This window comes from Girardinichthys multiradiatus, chromosome 9, assembly GCF_021462225.1.
Source record: "Girardinichthys multiradiatus isolate DD_20200921_A chromosome 9, DD_fGirMul_XY1, whole genome shotgun sequence".
NCBI lineage: Eukaryota > Metazoa > Chordata > Actinopteri > Cyprinodontiformes > Goodeidae > Girardinichthys > Girardinichthys multiradiatus.
In genome coordinates, this window is record NC_061802.1 from 21,314,063 (window position 1) to 21,336,390 (window position 22,328).

General features: G+C 39.6%; 1 protein-coding gene across 2 annotated transcripts in view; it reads right to left on the reverse strand.

Annotated features, from left to right (window-relative positions):
• Nucleotides 1-4,081: 4,081 nt before the first annotated feature.
• Nucleotides 4,082-22,328, reverse strand: part of tsc22d2 (TSC22 domain family 2) — a 35,617-nt gene continuing 17,370 nt past the window's right edge. Inside the window, exons 2-3 of one of the 2 annotated variants that reach the window (XM_047375125.1) lie at nt 6,608-6,659; nt 4,082-6,274 (exon numbers count right to left, since the gene is read on the reverse strand). In XM_047375125.1, the coding sequence (XP_047231081.1) occupies nt 5,996-6,274; nt 6,608-6,659 (331 nt within the window). In that variant the 3' untranslated portion in view covers nt 4,082-5,995. Of the gene's footprint in view, nt 6,275-6,607; nt 6,660-11,751; nt 12,030-22,328 lie in introns of those variants that run through there. The other variant, XM_047375127.1, reaches the window with a different exon arrangement.

A 22,328-nucleotide genomic window follows, 5' to 3' on the forward strand; every position in this document is an offset into this window, starting at 1 on the left:
TGTATCCCTGAGCCACCTGCTGTGTTCTTTGGTCTTCATGCTGCTGTTTATTCTTTAATTTTCTCTAGCAAACCTCAGAGGCCTTCACAGAATAGGTGGATTTAGAGAGTTAATTACACACGGTGGAATCTACTCCAAAAAAAAGGAGACCATTAACGCAACAGTTTGGACAGGATTTTATTTAGGGGTATCAGAAGAAAAGAAGGCTGAATACATATGCATTCCCCACTTTTCAGATTTTCTTTACAAAGATTTTTTTAAAACCATCAATTATTATCCTTGATAGTTAAGCACTTGCTTTGTGTTGATCTATCACATAAAATCTTAATAAAAAACATTGAAGCTTGAGGTTATAATGTGACAAAATCTGAAAATGTTCAAGCGTATAAATAATTTTACATGTCCCAGAACTGAGATAATCTGCTTGAGGAGTTAACATTAGTTGTGATTTAGCCAACATTGCCTACAAAATAAGCGCCTAGCTAGACTGTATTTACATGCAGATTTATGAGTGAGCTGACATGAAGCTGGTATGTGGCCAAGGACGGTGTCTTCTGGATTTTTCCACACACCTCTGCCTGCTCAGGTGTTATCTAACCTCCTCTTTTGCAGTATAAAACAAAGTGATATCACTCATCTCTAAGGAAAACAGGTAACTACTTCCTCAAGAGAAAAACAAATTCTTTCCAACTAACAATCAGATCAGATTCCCAGGAACATTATCAAAGGCAGGTTTTTAGGAATTTAAAAATAACTTCACTTCCTTGATAGTGGGGATATAATTAGGCCAAAGTTAGCTACAGACCATAACAATTTTATTTTTTGTATTTTGTGTTTTATTTTTGTGACCAGTCAGTGATGGAGACAAAAACAAGAGCATGTTTGATTTTTGAAATGTAATTGTTTTAATGTAGGGCATTTGAGTACATTGCATTCACATGATGCTAACTCATAACGAAAAGACAAAAATGTTTTGAATTAAAATCTCTGGGCAATCACTGCACTGAAAATAGAAACAAGCAGGTATGTGGCAGGAGCAGGTGAAGAAAAGTCCCTGTTAACAGGAAGAGGATAGCTGGAGATGAAGGGACAGAAACAGTGAACATAAAAAGAAAACACTGCCTTTGTTTGAGGTTTAGGTTTAGAGATTACATCAAATTTAGCTCTGGTAAGAGATTTTAATGTTTTATGGGTTTTTATACAGTGGCGAGGACAAGTATTTGATTCACTGCCGATTTTGCAGGTTTTCCCACTTGTAGAAGTCTTTAATTTTTATGAGTGACGGAATCTAAAACAAAAATCCAGAAAATCACATTTTGTGATTTTGAACTAATAAATTAGCATTTTATTGCATGCCAAAAGTATTTGATACATCAGAAAAACAAAACTTAGTATTGGGTACAGAAACCTTTGTTTGCAAATACAGATATCCGACGTTTCCTGTAGTTCCTGACGAGGCTTGCACACACTGCAGCGGGGATCTTGGACCACTCCTCCATCCAGACCTTTTCCAGATCTTCCCCAGAGCTTTGGGCTGTTGCTGGGCAATACAGACTTTCAGCTGCCTCCAAAGGTTTTTATTGGTTTCAGGTTTGGAGACCGGCTAGGTCACTCCAGGACCTTGAGATGCTTCTCACGGAGCCACTCCTTAGTTGCCCTGGCTGTGTAGTTCGGGTCGTTACCACACTGGAAGACCCAGCCATGACCCGTCGTCATTGCCCTTACTGAGGGAAGGAAGTCGTTGGCTAAGATCTCCCAATACATGACTCCATCCATCCTCCCCTCAATATGGTGCAGTGGTCCTGTCCCCTTTGCAGAAAAGCATCCCCAAAGAATGATGTTTCCACCTCCATGTTTCATGGTAGGGATGGTGCTCTTGGAGTTGTACTCATCCTTCTTCCTCCAAACAGGCGAGTGGAGTTTAGACTCATCAGACCTCATGACCTTCTCCCTTTCCCCTTCTGGATCATCCATATGGTCATTGACAAACGTCAGACGGGCCTGGACATGCGCTGCAGGATTTTAATAGATGGCAGCATAGTCCTCCTGAGAACCGAGAAAAAAGGGTTATTTCAATTTCGTTTTGTGGAGAGGTTGGAGTTTGCTTGATTGAGTGTGTGGACAGGTGTCTTTCATACAGATAACGAGATCAAGCAGGTGCAGTTCATACAGGTAATGAGTGGAGAACAGGAGGGCTTCTTAAAGAAGAACTAACAGGCCTGTTAGAGCCGGGATTCTTACTGGCTGTTAGGTGATCAAATACTTATCCAAATTAATTCCTTAAAAATCACAAAATGTGATTTTCTGGATTTTTCTTTTAGGTTCCATCACTCACATTTGAAGAGTATGATAAAAATTAAAGACTTCTACATGCTTTGCAAGTGGGAAAACCCGCAAAATCGGCAGTGTATCAAATACTTGTTCTCCCCACTGTCTTGTTTCATGTGTTTACTGAGATAACTTGATCACTTTTATGGTCTTTTGTATTTTTATCATTTTTCTACTATTTTATGTTCAGCATTTTAGTCAGAAGTCATTTCTATAGAGCTTTAAAAATAAGCTTGAACTTGATTATTGTTTTATTAAAATTGAAAGTATTAAATTTTGGATGAAAGGTAGAAAAATGTATCTTGCCTCCCAAATCATAAACTAAAACCTATTACACCAGAGAGTAGTTCAGGCTAAAGTGTCTGTCTGCTAATCTTTTGTAGGAAATCCAGAACAAGTAAGCCTGCTTTCTGGGTGCAAAGTGCTCTGTGGTGAAAATGTGAAACTAATGGAAACTGAAAAACCAAATCCTGTACAAGATTCATCACAATAACACAGCTGGCTAAGGAGTTGGCAAATGGTGACATTGTTTTTACAATATTTCACAAATAAAATTCTCAAAAGTGAGGCTTGAGTTTGAATGCATTTGTAGAACAACGTTTTAAGTTTTACCACAAATTTCCAGTTGGCTTCAGGTCTAGACTTTACTTGGACACATGCTAGCACATGAATTTGCTGTGATATAAACCATGTAATTTTGGTTTCACCAGACCAGAGGACATTTTTCTACATGGCAATTAGTAAAATTTAAATGGGGTTTTTTATTTCGTATTTTTATAAACACTTCCATAAAGGCCAGTTTCGTGGAGTACACGTGCAAATTTCTGCAGCTCCTCCAGAGTTACTACAGGCCTGTTGGCTGCTTTCCTGATTAAGCCTGTTAGTATAGGCGGCCATGTCTAAGTTTGCAGTTGTGTCATACTTTGATTTTCATATGAGATTGAAAAGCACTCTGTGAGATGTTTATAACCTTGGATTTTGCTTTCTAACCTAATCCTGTTTCGAGGTTTTTCCACAACTTTATATTTCACTTGTCTGTTGTGTTCCTTGGTCTTTGTGATGAGGTTTCTTCACTAATGTTCTCTAACAGACCTGTGAGGCCTTCACAGAACCTCTGTACAAATGCAGGTCAAACTTTTCAGGATTTTACTAGTAAAAAATATTTTTAAACCCATCTCTGATTTTCTCCTCCCACTTCACAATTAATAAACTAGTTTGTCTTGGTCAGTCATATGACATGAAATAGACTTCAGTGCTGTGGTTGTAATGCGTAAAGTTGCATGAGGTGTGATTACTTTTAACGGGAGTGTACTGCATATGCTACAGTTGTGTTTCTAGGATGTTAACAGTCAAGTAACTTTAGAAAAAAAAAATTAAACCTTTTTTCGAACTGGAACACATTTGGCAATGTGGGAAAAGAGATATATACCTGAATGTTTATTGTGACAGTATCATTCGATGAATTGACTTAATAAATAAAAATATATATATATATACTAACAGTGTCATTCAATGCATAAAGTACAACATAAATCCCTTCATGTGTTTAAACAAGTGTTTGGCCAATAACCCATAACTTCACCTGCAGGGCTCATGCTTGTGGTCATGTGTGTTTGACCTGCAGTTGATTTTTCTGTTTGCACACCCTGCTGTTTACAGTCGTGACACGTCTGATGTAAAAGATCATGACAAGAAACTCCGGTATGTAAAAAAAAAAAAAAAAAACGTGAATGAAAACACCCTTAGCACCATATGATAAAAACAAGTCATTTATTTCTGAATGAAAACTAGAATAGTCTTTAACAGCACATTGCAAGGGAATTTGTTTTGACATTTTCTCCAAGGCTCAATGATCACTTTCATACAGTACATTTGGCATGTACACAGCCTCTCCTTCAAATGAACAAAAAAAAAGTAAGGGGGGGGGGGGGGGGGGGGGGGGGATTCAAAACAAAACTATGTCTGATTGTACAAACATCAAGCAGTTTGGTTTGGTTCGGTTCTAGGCCACAAAGAAATGGACAGAACGGCCCGTCAACTGCAGGCATCGGCCCGGGAGGCACAGAGACGCAAAACGAACAGAACATCCCGTAATAAGTGTGAGATGTTTAAACAGGTTCTGCGGTTCTTGCTCCTGTCTTTCTAAGCAGTGTTGCAAATCTCCAACGCAACAACAGCTTTCTTCTGCATATCAGATTTAACAATACGAGAACAATAAAGATGGTTCCTCCCTCATCCTCAAGTAAAATACGTCTCCAACCTTTTGTTTTACCACCATAACCCTTTTGCTTCAACCACTTATTTACTCCACCCCGCCTGCTCACAGTTCCATTCATCACAAATCATCTTACGATCATTCACATACTTGACAGAAAATATGAGAGCTGGATTTAAACCAAACGTGGAGGTCAGAAGGTGGTCTGATTACAGATCACGTAGAAGATGCAAAACAGCAACAAAACATACAGGGAAGGAGAGTTAGAAAAAAATAACGTGCATTTAATAAGAATGAAAATAATGACTTAACACAGTTTGAGTCTTTGGTTATAAAGTAGGTTGAACAATTTTCACAGTTTCATCTCTCCCCTCAAAAAAAAAAAAAACCCCAAAATTAATTTCTGTTTTTGCTTTGACCAAAAAAAAAAAAAAAGCCTAGAAAAAGTAAATTAATAGTTTTCTTTATTGAAACATCCCATCACATATGCTATATCTTAACAGATATTGTACAAACCCTCCACGCTCTTTAATACTTTGCAAAATATACATTCAACCTGGATTTCACCTCATAAAAGCTCACCTTTAGTGTTACCACCATTTCATGAGAACAATTTCAAGCAAGGAACTTATTGCCTACTTATTCATGTTGGAAAAACAAGTAACTATTATATCTGACAGGTGTTAAAATACCAAAAACAAAAAAACTGAAGAAAGGTGTTTTGATTCTGTAACTTCATGACATTGTTCATTTTACATTATAAAAATAGCAGCCCTGAAATAAATAAATGAAAAAAAAAATTTGCTAAAACTGAACTACTGATGAGTATTTATTACGATTCATGGCAAAGTACGGTTGCTCCAAGAAAACAAGCATTCAATGCAGCATATGTATATATTTTCAAATTTTTTTTTAAAATGAGCGTAGGCTCTCGTCTCGCTCTAGTCGAGCAGAGACAACCGATCCTGTCCTCCTCCGCTCAACGAGGACTTTTTCTTTCTCCGCTCATTCCGACCGGCGCCATGTCTGCAGTCTGGCCTCCTCTTCCTCTGGAGTGATGTGGGGATGTGGACACTTGGAGGACAGTTTGGGTCGGATGTTTTCTCGCAGGACCCCTGTCGCCAACACGGTCTTCCAGCACAACTTAAGCTCACTGAGCTCGTGAAGCCCCCCGCCACAGTCTCCTGCACAAGGACAACATTCGGTTTTACAGCTCGCATGCAGCCAATCACAGGGCACGATAAGACAAGTGTTGGTAAATGTCTTAGTGTGAAGGCCCTGCGTTGGCTACGATGCATTCTAACCCACTGAGCAGAGCCATGCCTTTTGCTTTCAGGGCTAAGAGGACAGTTTGATGTTTTCTCCCCAACGAGGACATTCTGCTCCTGTCCGTGGGAGGTATGTCTTTAAACATGTGTTTAAAGGGGGGAAGGGGGGAAAGGAGGGGGGAGTTCACGCCGAAGTGATGTTTGGCTGATAGGAGACGCCCTGGCTCCCCTCGTGGTGGACCAGAGAGTGGGCGCTGTTTTTGATGAACGGGGGCTGGTGCAGCTGCAGCGGCGGCGAAAGGCAGCTGGACAGCTGGCTGAGCTGCTGCGTGTTAGCCAGAGACTTCAGCACGGCGTTCTCACGCTCCAGCACAGAGTTTCTCTCGTACAGCTCCTTGATCTGCTCCTTCAGCACCTCCACCTCTTCACGGACAGCGTACATCAGGTGGCTCTTCACCAAGTCCTGAGAAAAAACAACAACAAAAGAAGAAAATTAGCAACACCAAATATAGAGGAACAACAGATTCCAGATCTCTTTGAGATAAAGCGGTGATGTCTAATCTTTTTTCTTTTAGAAACAGGTGTCTCCTACATGCGATGACTTATCCTTTTTTTTTTTTTTATCAATGCCAACTAATGAAAAAGTTCAAACTGAAGCCAAAGGGTCAGTTTTATGATAAAACATGTTAACAGTGGAAAAGCTATTGCGAAAATTTAAATAATTGTTGAGACAATCAGGAAACGTGTGCTGTCTGACCTTGTTTGTGTGTTGAAATTCAAAAAAAACTTTTTTTACCATGGCCTGCTCAATCTTGTTATCGATGGCCACCACACTGGCACCAGACACACTGTGGAGAGAAAGAGCGAGAGATAAGATATCTATTCAGCATTTATCATGCGCCTGAGACTCATATCAGACATCTCATATTAAGAGATGACATTAAAAGATTTCATAACCTATTTTCAGAGCCACAGATATAAACCTAGAGGCTTTCGCCAGTTAGAAGTAAAATACACAACAGGCAAAACAGAAGATTTTTTCAATGTTCAACAAGTTTCTGAGCAGCTGAGATCCAATATTTGCAATATAAACATGACACAGTTTTGACAATGCTTTCAAATACTTTAGTGTCACCAGATAATCTAGTGACAAAAACCCAACAGACAGAGGTTGAAGGATACCATCTTAAATCTTCTCAAAAACCAAGATATTCAGTCCAGACATCCCTGATTAAGACAAAATCTCCCAAATGGTTCATGCACCTTTGACCTCTGACCAAATTGAGTCAGATAACCATCTAAATAGCTATATGTTTTAGATTATTGGGGGAAGAAGGAATGCATGAGCCAACAATGAGGCTGTCAGAACTAACATGATACAGAGAGCAAATTTACAGGCAATAAAAAAACAAATCTAAAACGAGTGTTTGGCAGCAGTAAGCTCGTATGAATTACAAAGCAGATATCTTGTAGCAATGTGGTTGCACACATGCCTTAATCCATAATCAACTGTACCTTCAACATGTGGAGGATCAGTTAAACCTTTTGTTTTCCATTCCCTGTTAACAGGCATTATGGCATTAGCAGAATGTCTTTCGGTCACTTTATCAAACCGAAGAGAGCTGATTGTAAATAGGTGATCTGATGGAAATCTGAGCCTATATAGGGAAGAAATTCAGTAATGGTGTCCTTCCAGGTTTAAATGTGAAGGCTCTAATGAAAAAAAACACGAGTTAAATGTAAAACATTAAACACTTCTTAAAATGCGAGAATAGGTAGTTCCTACATGGAATCAAGCCAGACTTACATTTTATACATATATAAATACAACTAAATGAAAGCGCATGTTATCCCATTATTTGCCATTCCAACCTTAACCAGTTAGATTGTAGCCTAGAAAGATCACATCTCCTATAGGATCCATCATCTATTTACGTCCTGCGTGCAGGAGAGCACGTAGAGGTCCGCAGGGAGCCCGCTGACCTGACTGCAAACACAGTCAACTGACTCCACATTTAGAGCCAGACACATGGAGTACGTGTCCCGGCTAGACACAACCTGGCAGCTGTTTAAACGCATAAATCGCCTACAGCAAACGGAGTTCAGGATGTTTAACGGGAGTTCTAATAAAAAAAAAAAAAAAAAAAAAAAAAAAAAAAAAAAAAGCTGTGCCGCATGGAGGTAAAAACGCCATTGTTTACCTGGCACATCTGACTTTGTAGGGCACCAATCTGCCTGAATGCGGAGGAGTTCCCGGTGAGCAGGGCAGGCTGTAGCTCATCGTGCAGCGCATGTTTCTGCTTCTTCAGACAGCTTTCTCAACGCACCGAGATTCAAAAGCACGACAGAGTCTGGCTTAAAGGCGAGCGGAGAGTTTCTTAAAACCCCGCTGGATCACATGGTGAATGGAGGGAGGCGGAGTCCAGCCGGTCGCTCCTCCTTCCTCCCGCCTCTCTTCACTGTTCTCCACCAGTGGAGACTCTTGCTCAAGAAACGGATCGACTGCCGCTGTGTGCCAAAAGCCTCGAAGTCATTCAAAAGGCTCGGTGTTCATTATATGTGGAGAAAAACGAGTGCTCTGCATGTAGAGTCAGCGTTAATCAAGCTCAGCCTGTTTTTTCTGTAACTATTACATCTGTCCCTAAAACCTTGAGTCCTTTTCAGCTTCAGTCATGGTTTTTCCTTCTGTACTTCTGGGTCAGGAAGAAAGGCGACTGGATGCCATATAACTTTTAAATGTGGGTTCAAAAGGTGATGGTTCCTACACTCGTTTAATCCAGACTCAAGATTCCAAGTTCTCTTTCCTGTTCAGCCACTTTTAAAAGGATTCATACATAAAGTACAGACCAAAGGTTTGGACACACCTTCTCATTCAAAGAGTTTTCTTTATTTTCATGACTATCAATATTGTAGCTTCACACTGAAGGCATCAAAACTATGAATTAACACATGTGGAATTATATACTGAACAAAAAAGTGTGAAACAACTGAAAATATGTCTTATATTCTAGGTTCTTCAAAGTAGCTACTTTTTGCTTTGATTTCTGCTCCACACACTCTTGGCATTCTGTTGATGAGCTTCAAGAGGTAGTCACCTGAAATGGTTTTCACTTCACAGGTGTGCCCTGTCAGGTTTAATAAGTGGGATTTCAAGTCTTATAAATGGCGTTGGGACCATCAGTTGTGTTGTGCAGGAGGTGGATACAGTACACAGCTGATAGTCCTACTGAATAGACAGTTAGAATTTGTATTATGGCAAGAAAAAAGCAGCTAAGTAAAGAAAAACAAGTGGCCATCATTACTTTAAGAAATTAAGGTCAGTCAGTCCGAACAATTGGGAAAACTTTGAAAGTGTCCCCAAGTGCAGTCGCAAAACCATCAACGCTACAAAGAAATTGGCTCACATGAGGACCGCCCCGGAAAGGAAGACCAAGAGTCACCTCTGCTGCGGACGATAAGTTCATCCCAGTCACCAGCCTCAGAAATCGCAGGTTAACAGCAGCTCAGATTAGAGAACAGGTCAATGCCACACAGAGTTCTAGCAGCAGACACATCTCTAGAACAACTGTTAAGAGGAGACTGTGTGAATCAGGCCTTTATGGTAAAATAGCTGCTAGGAAACCACTGCTGAGGACAGGCAACAAGCAGAAGAGATTTGTTTGGGCTAAAGAACACAAGGAATGGACATTAAACCAGTGGAAATCTGTGCTTTGGTCTGATGAGTCCAAGTATGAGATCTTTGGTTCCAACCACCGTGTCTTTGTGCGGCGCAGAAGAGGTGAACGGATGGACTCTACATGCCTGGTTCCCACCGTGAAGCATGGAGGAGGAGGTGTGATGGTGTGGGGGTGCTTTGCTGGTGACACTGTTGGGATTTATTCAAAATTGAATGCATACTGAACCAGCATGGCTACCACAGCATCTTGCAGCGGCATGCTATTCCATCCGATTTGCGTTTAGTTGGACCATCATTTATTTTTCAACAGGACAATGACCCCAAACACACCTCCAGGCTGTGTAAGGGCTATTTGACCAAGAAGGAGAGTGATGGGGTGCTGCGCCAGATGACCTGGCCTCCACAGTCACCAGACCTGAACCCAATCAAGATGGTTTGAGGTGAGCTGGACCGCAGAGTGAAGGCAAAAGGACCAACAAGTGCTGAGCATCTCTGGGAACTCCTTCAAGACTGTTGGAAAACCATTTCAGGTGACTACCTCTTGAAGCTCATCAACAGAATGCCAAGAGTGTGCAGAGCAGTAATCAAAGCAAAAGGTGGCTACTTTGAAGAACCTAGAATATAAGACATATTTTCAGTTGTTTCACACTTTTTTGTTCAGTATATAATTCCACATTTGTTAATTCATAGTTTTGATGCCTTCAGTGTGAAGCTACAATATTCATAGTCATGAAAATAAAGACAACTTTTTGAATGAGAAGGTGTGTCCAAACTTATGGTCTGTACTGTAAGTTCACTGAATTTATGGAATATGTTTCAACAGCATCTAGGATTTAAATATAAAACCTGCAAAATCAGGCTCAAGAACGATGGATGGACAGAAAAATGGATGGATGGAGGTTTCTAACAGGGGGATAGGGAAGAAAGCCTGGAAAAACAAATATCTTTCCATACTCCTATTTACCTTTCATAATTTTACTATATTGTATATAGACTGAAGGAACGTGGCGTTATTCTGTGCCCACTGCGTAAATTAACGCACTTCACAACTAATTAGGAGAATCTTTGCTTCCCTCGTCTTTCCTATATTCCAGTAAATTAAACCATCCCCTAAGGAAGGTTTAACTTCACCTTTAAACACGGTGAGGTAGAGGAGTATTTTTCACAACAACTGTGATGTTAAAGATTTGTGATATTAGGGATAAACTCACAAAGCAGAGGACATTCCTCCCTTTGAAGTGGGCACATACACATCTGGGACAGAGAATGAGGGGAATGTCCACGAGCTCTGGCTGGAATGTGTTTTCATCAATAACAAAACACAAGAGGCATGCAGGTTGAATCAGATTAGCCTGTTAAGAAACTTGAAAGATGTGTCCAGAAGGAGTTACGTGAAATGTTAGGACAAGGAGGAGGAGGAGGGGAAAAAAGGGCCGTTGCTATTTGGTGTCCAAGAAAAACACAGTAAATTGTACATTTTATTCGATGAGGAAGACATGTGGGGGTTTATGTAAGGACCGCTTGCTGAGCTACCCTCCACATGGACCTTTCCTACAGACTGCAGCAGCGTACATATCCACCTCCCCCCCAGGAAAGTCACCAGGACAAGGCGGCACATTCCAGCTTAGGACGCCTACAAACCAGAACATCTGCGATTGAGCAGCCATCATGCTGGGACAACACACAGCTAACAGACTAAACTCTCTTATATTTATAACATCTGCTTTTTTGTCCTCACCTTCCCCAACGTTCTGTGGGGGCTACATTTCATGATAAACATGTAAAGTGTACCCCTTCCAACACACACACACACCCCATCCCCACAGCATTAAGTTTACATGATTGGTTTATAGTTTCAGAAACCCAATGTGTTCTTCATTAAAACCACAGATGAATTGGCACACTCCCCCCCCCCGATCCCTAAAGCCCACAAACAGGCACGGTGGGGGAGGCAGCTGAATAAATCAGAACTGGGGCTTACTTCTCTCCCCCCTTTCTTCGTATTTCAAAACAATAACTGGAGGATGGGGGCTGACAACGCACTGTCGTTCTCCTACAGATGCAAACACTGCTCTAGTTCGGCTCAAACTGACCCAAAACACGCAGTAACTATTCCACCAGATGGGGGCAGTAGATCTTCCAATCAGCAGCCACATAAAAAGTGAAAAGCAGTGATGACTTCTCTGAAGTTCCCATTTAATGAAAATACTCTATAAGCTATTTGGCTAGCCAATTTAACATGTGGTTGCATTGATGCCATCAGTGTGTTCCTTTACATGGAAAAATTAACAAACAATTAATACTTTTGTTCTTTTTATTTATTGTTTGCTTCTCTTTTCCAAAAAGTCCAGAATCAAAGGGTTCAATCTGAGCTCAATAAACGATAGCTGCAGCGATAAACCAAAACTACTCGCTTAAAGCAGTTTATTCGCAGCATCAGGGAACTTCTCAGTTTAAGTAGCGGAAAAGTACACAAGAGGGTGACCCAGCAGTTGACCCGAGGCGGCCCGTCAACACTGCGTTCAACTAATGATTGCCCCATCTGAAAACAAAGAGAGCGGGGTTTAAGAAGCCTGGAAATCCTTCATGTGTTCACATCTACCTTCATCAGTTACATCAAGTCAACAGAGCAACAGCTGCTCAATTCTACGAACTTGTTTTTGTAAAGTTGCAGCTTCTTGACAGTAGAAACTTGTTTTTATTTACATTTTAAAAATGTTTTTTTTCATTAAAAAATGTTTATTTTTCTAACCTGACAAATACCTCCTTGCTTTTAAATAGCATCTGTTCAAATGAGACACTTTTGCACAATAAAGTCCAGAATAATTTGCCTTAAGTTACCAAGGTAACGGCTATTTTATCCAATCAGAAACAAAACATTAATTTTAATTATCACACTTGTAAAGTCTGTAGTCAGCAGACAATTCCCTCTTTTTTACCCCACCCTCCCAAAAAACTAACGGTCCGGTACATTTTTGGTTTTTATATTATGTATTATTTTGATGCATAATTATAATTTTTTTATATTTTAATCTCCAATACTGAATCTACAAACATAAAAAACAAGAAAAAACATTTCCTGCCATAACTGCATGGATGCTGGAAGTTTGTTCACCTTCTTCAACATGGCATCAGTGCCTACGTGTGCTGTGCACATAAAGAGCGGCTCAGAAACACACAACAAAGACTAAACGACCTAAGGCCCACAGCAGCAAAGTTATGTTTCCTACTGCTAAATCATAGTCATAGGTAGGTGTGTCTGCTGTCACCGTGCTTCCTAAGAAAAAGGCCTTAGGCTACATCCCTGCCAGCAGCTTAATCACCAAACTGACTTTAAAGCAGATGTGCATGCAGCTTGTGTCCTGATGCGACACACTGGAAGCTAACCAGCTTGTTCTGCAGTAAGACACAGACAACCCCAGTAAGAACCACAGAGCTGGATGGAGGCGAGTACGAGAAGCAGTGGGGTTCCTCAGGGGGTTTTCATAGCAGCCAGGATAGGATCTGAATTCTTGAGACAGAAGAACACATTTTATCCATTTCTGTTAATCGGTTTATGGAAAGTTTATTTAGCCCAATTAGGGGCTAAAATAACTGTCGGTAGGGGGAGTCTTATGATGGCTTCTGAGCCACCTCCACTGCTCCTGGAGAAACCATGAATGAATCACAGTAGCATGGCCATTGAACTCCTAAAGAACAGTGGGGGTCCAAGGCAGGGGTTCTCCAGCCTGAAATAGTAATTGTTGAGATGTTATCAACAAAAATTAAGTATTTTACATACACTGCTGTGAAAGAGTCTTTACCTCCTTTAGATTTCTTGTTTTTGCCAATTTTAATGTTTCAGATCAAACAAATGTTAATATCAGGCATATTATTGGGTAGATTCCAAGCCATTCATAGGTGGACTTGCCAGGGTGCTATGGATCGCTGGCCTTGCCCCATAACCCAAGCATGCTTGAGTTTAAGTTTGCATTATATCCTGGTTGTGTTCAAACATATTTGCACCTTTGAAGAGTGCTGCAAATTAGATTTGTACATCAATATATTGCTAACTGAGAAAGTGTCATTATTAATCAATAAAATCCTGCAACAAAAAAAAAAAAACAAGAAGAGGGGAAATCTGTAAGAGTGTAAGTACCTTTTCACAGCACAGTACAGTATGTGCTATATCCAATTCGGCCCTTTTTTAAGTCCTAGTGATATGCGCCAACTTTTCGGCTCATTCTGGTTTAAAACCCACTGGAATGCATTAACTGTAATAGAGTTACACTTGAGGCTTTAAAGGGAAAGTCCTGGCACCTCACTGTAAACAACCCTCTGTATTCAGTGAAGCATTTATCACAAGATCAATGGTTTATCATCTCTGGTGTCTACGGTTTGGGTCACAATACTATCACTAGGAGATTTGCTGGACAAAACAATGGGCCGACTGCAGATCTCATCTGTTTATCCAACATGGACTGCATTAATTACCTGTAAATAAGCATTGGTTTTACTGTGTTTTTGCCATTGAAGGGAAGACGACTGATCACAACGATCAGAAAATGAAACTGTAGCAGAGAGTGTTGAAACTGATTCAAGCTGCAACAATCAGCCAGAAATCCAGTAAGTTCACCAACAAAAACACAAAATTAAAGAGATCACACCAGTTTTATGGACTATTAAGTGGCAGCCTATTTGGCCCAGACCCATTATTCCTGACTGTAGTAAAAACCACAACAACACAGCTGTTTCTAGACATTTTTAAAACAAATCTTACTTGCTTTACACCCATTTTGTCTAGCTTGTGCTGGGAAGGTTAGAGAGAAAGTGCCAACAGTCAAAGAAAACATGACATATAGTTGTTACGTTTTGCATTTTGATGGGTTTTCAATATCGCCTCCTGCTGGTGCAAAGAAAGTATTCAAACAATTTGGTTGGAACATTTTGTGAGTGGAGTTTTTTTTTTTCCAGAGGGAAAAAAGTTTGTAAATGTTTGCAACAAAAATTTAATTAAAGGTTGAGTGCTTCATTTACTAGCTTCATTAGCTTAAAGCTGAAATGATAATATACACAGCCTGGTCACTCTCCAGCTGTTCAACAGTGTCCAGAAAACTTATCCGATATCTCTATGGTCTTAGAAACCTTTAGTATTTTACAGGGTTGAGATATCAAGAGTGGAAAATCCAAACTGGGCATAAATGTCCCAGAGAAATGCAGTTCAAAAGTCAGTTCAATATTCACAGATGAAGCTGAGAATGAAAACTCCATACAGTACCATCACTGAGACATGAGGTCTGTTGAGCAAGTGGAACTATCTCTGATGTTTAAAATCGTCATATATCAATTCCCGTCTGTTAAGGCTGATATGAGAACCTTGCACCATGTCAAGCTGAGCCATACGCATCAAAGCTTTGCAGTCAGATTTCGCTGGAGGGGGTCTTCCACACAACGGCAGAGTAATCCGCTCAAAACTGTACTCTTATTGAACAGAGAGATCGCGCAAGTAAAAATGGGTTAGGTCCTCTGAGGATCGCTCTCAGGGCCTGTTAGCAATTACAGTGTGTTCCTGACTGCAGGCAGGCTTTCCATTTGTGTGCAGCGGGAGTATCTCCAACTGACAACGTTTAAACAAATGCAGAAGAAGCCATGAAATAAACGGTTCATAAAATATACACACAGATTAAAGGTGGACTTTTGAAAAGCTGCAAATTAGCTTATAAAAAGGAGTCAACTACCAGTTCTGGCTTGTCAGCATATAAAATGTGAAACTTCAGCTTTCTCTCCCCTAACTTTGCTCCTCAACCAAAAGGTAAATGTTTCTGTGACGTAAATAGTGGCCACATGCGTAGTCTGCATCAAATAAGGCTTTAGGACTCGACCGACAGCTACTGATTAAGCTCGCTCAAAGAAAATATAAATCTGCCTTATCTTTTTCATCCACGGTCATAAAGTTGATGATTGTAGAAAGAAAGCAATAAAAATCGCCCCCTATACAATAAATCCACCCAGCGGGCTAATGCTTCCCTGGAGTGTTTGCTAATGCAGACTATATCTAATAAAATTAGATCCAGTCAAAATCTGAACTGTTAGCAGAGGTATAAGTTAAACTGCGTTGGATCAAATAGCCATGAACAAGGTTACAGGAAATACCACGGTCCAATCACACCTTACCGGGCCTTTAACTTATGGAAACAATGGGGTTGTGAAACAGTTGAGGGGAACATTTATTATTATCAAAAGAAAAACAAACTAAAAAGCAAAACTCAGGAGCTTAAACCTGAAATAAACATGTTCATAAAAAAAACTGACTGACATCAGCCAATACCAATATTAATGCAGATAAATCGTGCATCCCTCATGACGATTTGCTGCATTTATGTTTCGGACATGATTGAACTCAATGTTTGGGTACTGTTAAAGCAGTAGGGAGGCCGTACTTAAACTGTACGTGGTTACAGATTTATACCAAAAAGACTGATTATTTTTTAATACATTTCAATGATACTTCCTCGCTGCAATAAATATCACAAAATATCTCATCCAATCCAATCTCATTGCTGTCTTAGAAGACTGGAGGGTGGGTGAAAGCCTTAACTTTGTGTAGTGCTGAATACGAATGCATGCCAAAAGTTTACACTTTTATTAGTCATAACCGGTGAAATTTGTCTCCTTTCCCTTTTACTGTGGTGTTAAAGTTATTAACTGCATTGTGTCCGTCTATTACATAGAATCCCAAAAAGAAACATGGAAATATGTGTTTGTAACCTCCCGAAAAGTTCAAACTAAATAGAAACCTTTGCAAAGCACCATGCACGCTGCTTCAAATCTCCGTCTCTAATATTATGTGGCAAGGAATCTAACTGTTGCGTGTTTCTGAGACTATTTACATCACTTTGACCCTTGTTCTTTGAAGCAACTCAACATTTTCACCAGGGTGCAGCTGCAGGACATATATATTTGTGTCACAGTGAAGACAAATAAGCATGTATGCTTTGATGCACACACGGCTGGAGAAACTTGAAATAATTATCTTTGATGAGAAAGCATTCAACCGAACTCAGGTTTTACATTTTTCACAAATCAATCACTGTAAGAATGCCAATCCATGCCTTCAGTCTGTTTATGAGCAATGCCCCATTCACTTCCAACAAGTCCAACCTTGCAGGAGAGCTGGCTCAGGACAAAGGAAGTTGGAATGAGGCGTCTCCCTCAGGTTCACCTGTGGTTAGCTGAAAATTTTTGAATAAAGCTGCTCTGTTATAGAGCCCGAAGTCAAACAAGAACTGGAAGAGGAACAGTCTTTTTTCCAGCTTAGACAACACACACACAATCTCAACTGCTACTGTTTCTCCTACGTAAACATCAATATCTCCGATGGACTGTTCCGACGGATAAGGCTCCTATATAATCATAGCAAACTAAAGACTAAGACCTTGTTGAATATCTACATTTTTTAAATCACAATAGTAAACAAAAGCTTCCTGTGTCAGCATAAACTAGACTGGACCACTGAAGCAAAACACACTTTGAATAAAAGTTTTAAATAAGCCAAAATAACTTGTTTAGAGACTTAAAATTAAATGAATGATTTAAAGCTTTCCTTTGACAGTAAAAACCTCTTTTTGCTGGTGAAGGGAGAAACTCAAATCAGGTTGTTGTGTTCGGTTTTTCAAAAATGAGCCTGAATCACATACACAGAAGCTTCCAGATACTAGCGTTCAGAGAGGCAAGCGAACCACAAATAGTTGCATATTAGTTTACAAAATCAACAATTTGAATAAAAAACATTAACTTTTCCAAAATATTTTCTTTGCCAGTCTGAACTGGCAGCACATATGGGAACACAACTAGGAATAGTAAAATCCAATCTGCCTTTGCCTATAAAATTAACCCACTATGCAAGCGTCTTCGAGCTTTAGTAGGGCTGCAACAAACGATTATTTTGCTTATCGATCAATCTGTCAACAATTTTTCCGATTAACCGATTCTTTTTAATATAATTTGAAACCAAAAATATGGAACAGTAAAGACAAAAGAAGGGAGAAACATAAGAGGGAACTTGAGACGTACGTTGAAGACATACAGGAATTTAAATATGAGAGCAGAGGAAGATACTGAAAAACGAACAGGTCAAAGAAGATAGTGACATGAGATTTTTAAGCTTCTTTATAAACATTACCTGCATCAAAAACAAGTATTTTTGCTTAAGATTGAACCAACAACTGAAGGTTTGCCTAAATGTAGCCATGTGCCGGTCACCAAGCATCAAGGCAAACTAAGGTTTCAAAACTACTGAAATTAAACATCATCTCATTCATACAGAAGGTTCTTTTCAAGAAGTGGAATAACACAGTGCTGCCTCTCCCCCACCCTCTTGCTGCACACTGCCAGCCAGCTGGCTAACAGAAGTGTACTACATTTTTCCCTTCCTTAAAAAGAAAAATGTTTCAGGAAGCAATAATCATGTTGCAGAAACTAAAGGAGCCCTTTTATTAAGGTAACGCTGCTTTAAAACTACAGTTGACAAACTACGAACAGCATGTCTGTTAAACAGCTACTGGTTGGCTACCTGAGTATACAGCCTGACTATTTAACCAGTTTGTTACATTTCCAGTGTTAAGACCTGTGCATATCCCAAAGGAGCAGAGAAGCTTGTGATCTCACTCTCTCTCTCTCATTCTGGTATAAGAGCAAATTTGTCTGTTCTTAAAGTGCAAGTACAGGCCTCAACTCTATAAAGAGCAGAACGGCAAAAAGGTATCATATTCTGCTCAATAATCACTTAAAACTGCATTTTTGCTTAAGAGTACATAAAAAAAAAATCAAAAGAACAATAAATAAATACGTACCATTATTATACAAACTACAAGACTGAATCTCATCAATACGTGAGAACAAGTCTTCGTTTGCCTCACCGGTGTCCGGTCTTATCTAAGGGGGCGACACCGGAAAACGACGCAGCTGAGCACACATTGTTGCAGCGCCACATGTTTTTGGTATCTGACGGCGCTGACATGTTTGTCATGATGCAACGTTTACTTCTGACTGAATTTCTAGAAAGTTTACACAGTACGTGACACTGAACGTCAGATGCTGACGAACAAATATTTCCACATCACCCTTCTAGTGTGACTACATTTTCTCCAGTCATTTCACCATCTAGAGGCTGCAACAGTACTGCTACGTTGTACTGTCATTACCAGGAAGTGATGATCCGATCCCTTGTATTTGATTGTGATATTCCAATTAGGGAATTTTCAGATTGCTCACATAAGCTCGTAGAAAAGAAAAGATCCTCTACTGTGTCCAACACCTACTCTAACTCCTATATTAAATTTTCTTTAGTCAATGTTTTTTAAATCTTTTGTGTTCAAATTGTTAATTCCCTTGTTGCAAAGTCAAAAATGTATTTATTAATTGAAACCAACCCTCAGAAAAACAAACAAAAAAAGAAAATGCCCGAAAGGGTAAATATAAAGACTTTCGTAATGGAGAACATGTCCATGTTGGTGTCAGGTTTAAAATCATCTCAGCTACTCTGCTGGATGGGGATGTCTCATCAGACAATCAAGGAGCAGGGGTGGTCTATAAGATTGTCAAGTTTAAAGCGTGTACAAAACCCAGAGGCCCAAAAAACAAAACAAAAAAACTAAAGCAAGCGGCGAGAGGAATCCACTTCTAAAATGCATAACGTGGGGTTAACCATCCACTACTGTAGCGATGAGTGTTGGGCCAGATTCATGGACAAGCCTCCATATCTGAGCCTTTGACAGATTTATCTCTGCCATGCCTCACAAACAGCAACTCAGGACCTTTGAGATTCCTGGAGCTCTGCTGAGCTATTTAGACAATGCAGGTTTAAAGACCTCACGAAAGACATACTTCAAGAAGGGAGCTGTGACCTCAGCTCTTTGAGCAAGCCAAACTACAGGGTTTGGAGAGATATATACAAACTATTTATGTGGCAGGAGAGTAATGGCTCACAGACAACCAATGGGAGATGGAGGGAAAAGCAATCTAAAAATCAAGGTAGGAGAGTTTGGGAAACCTGGAATTTCAATGAGTCATTTATCCTAAAACCACCTCAGGAGCAGAAACAAGTAAAGTCAATGTTCTGCAGTACCCAACTCTGGGAAATTTACATTAAAACTCTTTTTACAAGCAAGAAAACCAGCTAAACGTTTGAGACTAACTTTGAAGAAAAGTGGATTGGGTGAAAATAAATAAAACAAAAAACAAAAAGCCATCAGTTTTATGCCAAATGCTAAATTTAGCCATCACTGCTTTGTTTCACTACATTGTTGTAAATGTTGTAATCTGCTTGTATCAGCATGACCAGAAAAATAAAAAACACAGATTTTCTTTCTTCCCACCGAAGATCAAATAGAAGCTTTTCTCAAAGTGACACTTGAAAACCCAGCAGTTGACTCATCAATGATGTAAAGCCTATCTTGACTTTTACTTCAACATTACCTTTGTATAGTATACAAGGAAAAACCTTCAAATAGAAGTAAATGCAGATTTAATTACAAATCCAACTGATCCGCATGTTTTCATGTTGATCTTGGATTTTAAAACGAGGCTCCAAAAACACATCGGTTAATGTTAAAAACCCCGAAACGTGCCAACAAAAACTCTGCGTAATTCAAGCCCAAGCAACATTTAGACGCCATTTCACCACAGAATTCCTCGGAAAGCAAAGCTTCAAACAATCAAAGTTTCTCTTCATGTTTCTATCTGTACAAAAAGCTGAAAAGATTATTCCTAAACGAAACAAAAAACATTTAAGCTATTGAGCTTTACAGAAAAAACCGTCAACAGATTGTGCTGGAAGTCAGTCTCAGTTTAAGGTTGTTATTTAATAAGAACGTAACAAGATCTGGTGCCAGATGATCCACAATATTAAAAACGCCACAATATCTCTCATCAAAGAGACAAATCCATCTACTGGATAGACATCCATCTTGTGGAAAGCTTGTGATTTTGTTAAAAGTGGGTCTAAGCTATTATTTGGTGCCTCGCAGACAAAGGTGAGTGCTTTCAGCTCAACACTGTTTTCCATCTTCAGGGTTTTTACAAATTGTTCCTTTTTTAAATGCCATCCCCTTAAAGGCTCAGTTTCTTAGATTATATAAATATCATTCAAATCACAGCTACAGTTTTGATCAGTGATAAAATCAAATCATGACATAAAAAACTGGAATACTGGAATTGCTTTGTTTGGCATCTAAACAGAACCTGGTTCCAAAACCTTTGGTCCAGTTTAAAATCATGATGGCCCTTTTTCTGATTGTGGAGTGTTTGGTTATCCTTTAGTAACCCAAAAAGCAAAATAATCAGTGAGGAAAATTGCAGATAAGTCATCATCTTAATAGAAATCAATGCCAAATTTATATGTAGACTTTTTTTTTGTAAAATTTAAAAAAATCCAAAATAGTTATAAATTCTTCTTTGAAGCTTCGTAACAAAAACGCTCCTTTTTCTGGCTTTCCCTTGTTTTTGTGTGAAAATGCAGCATTTTCAGCACCGTTTTAACATTAGGATCAGCTTAGAATTAGGCAAGGGCACAAGCCGCTATGTATCATCTAGACAAACCTGGACTGACTTATTCTACACCATGAACCTAGTATGGAGTATCGTCCTGTGAGATGAATGAATCATTATGCCTTTACTTCTAAATATATAAATAGCTTAGAGTTTAGTTATTAGTGTTTAACGAGTGTAGATTTAATAGGTTAAAGAGTGAAAAACCACTCTGCCAAAAGAAAAACTCTAAGGAGTCTTGTGTTGTACTTGTTGCCACATCCCACCATGCTGTCATCCCTTATCTATCTCATGATGAGTCCTTAATACCGGATTAACCATCCGATGTTTCTCAGGACAGAAAAACAAATCCTGACTATGTGAAAATCCCCTTTTGATGTAATCAACAGTAAATACTTTTATCTGAAAGGACATTGTTCTCTGAGCAAAGATTAGACTTTAAAATGTCATATATACACTGGAAGTACAATGACATCATTATTTTTGATAAACTCGGACTCAAACCCACAAAGGGTGATACTAAAATCCTGTATGCTGATTACAGTTACATCTTCCTGCCCTTTAAACGTCTAAAAGGCAAACAGAGTCTTAAGACCAAGCAGTGTGACACAAAGGACCAAACGCAATGCAAACAGTGACTTACAGGCTGTTCCTGTGTGTTTTTCTAGCAACCACCTTTTTGATGTTGATCTCCACGCATGTAAAAACATGTGCAGCGATCTGCATTTCTTTCACTGAATGCTTTCCCCTATTTTTAACCGCAGAAGTTAAATTTGCTGAGTTTTTTTGGCTATGAAGCGATCCGAGTCTGAGCGCCGACTAAAATAGACTTTGGGAAGAGATGTGACCCAGCAAAGTGCTCGATTCTCATAGAGAGGCGATTAGGAGAGGCTGTGGGAGAGGGAGGAAGAGGCTCAGTGGCAAACATGGACTTGACTCTTTGCATGGGGCAAAGCCTGCAGCCATATCCAACTCAGGCAAAGCCCCAGCTGTGCAGCTAACCAACGCTGACAGCACACACCCCACACACTCTCATATCCAAGGCCTCAGCATTCAGGAAATAAAGAGCAGCTTGTTGGAGCAATCTGTGACTAAACTTACAAAACCTCAGTAAATAAGAGCAAAACTCAGGCTTTGGCTATGGCACCTCCACAAAGGCTGACAACCATGTAAAGTCAGAAAAAGGTACGTGAAAATATGTCACACTGATATGAGCATTCTCGGAAGGAGAGGGTGTTAATTTCTGCTTGACTTACACATAATTGTTACCATGAGCACCGATGAGTGAGTATATTCCCATTCAGGGATGGCTCAG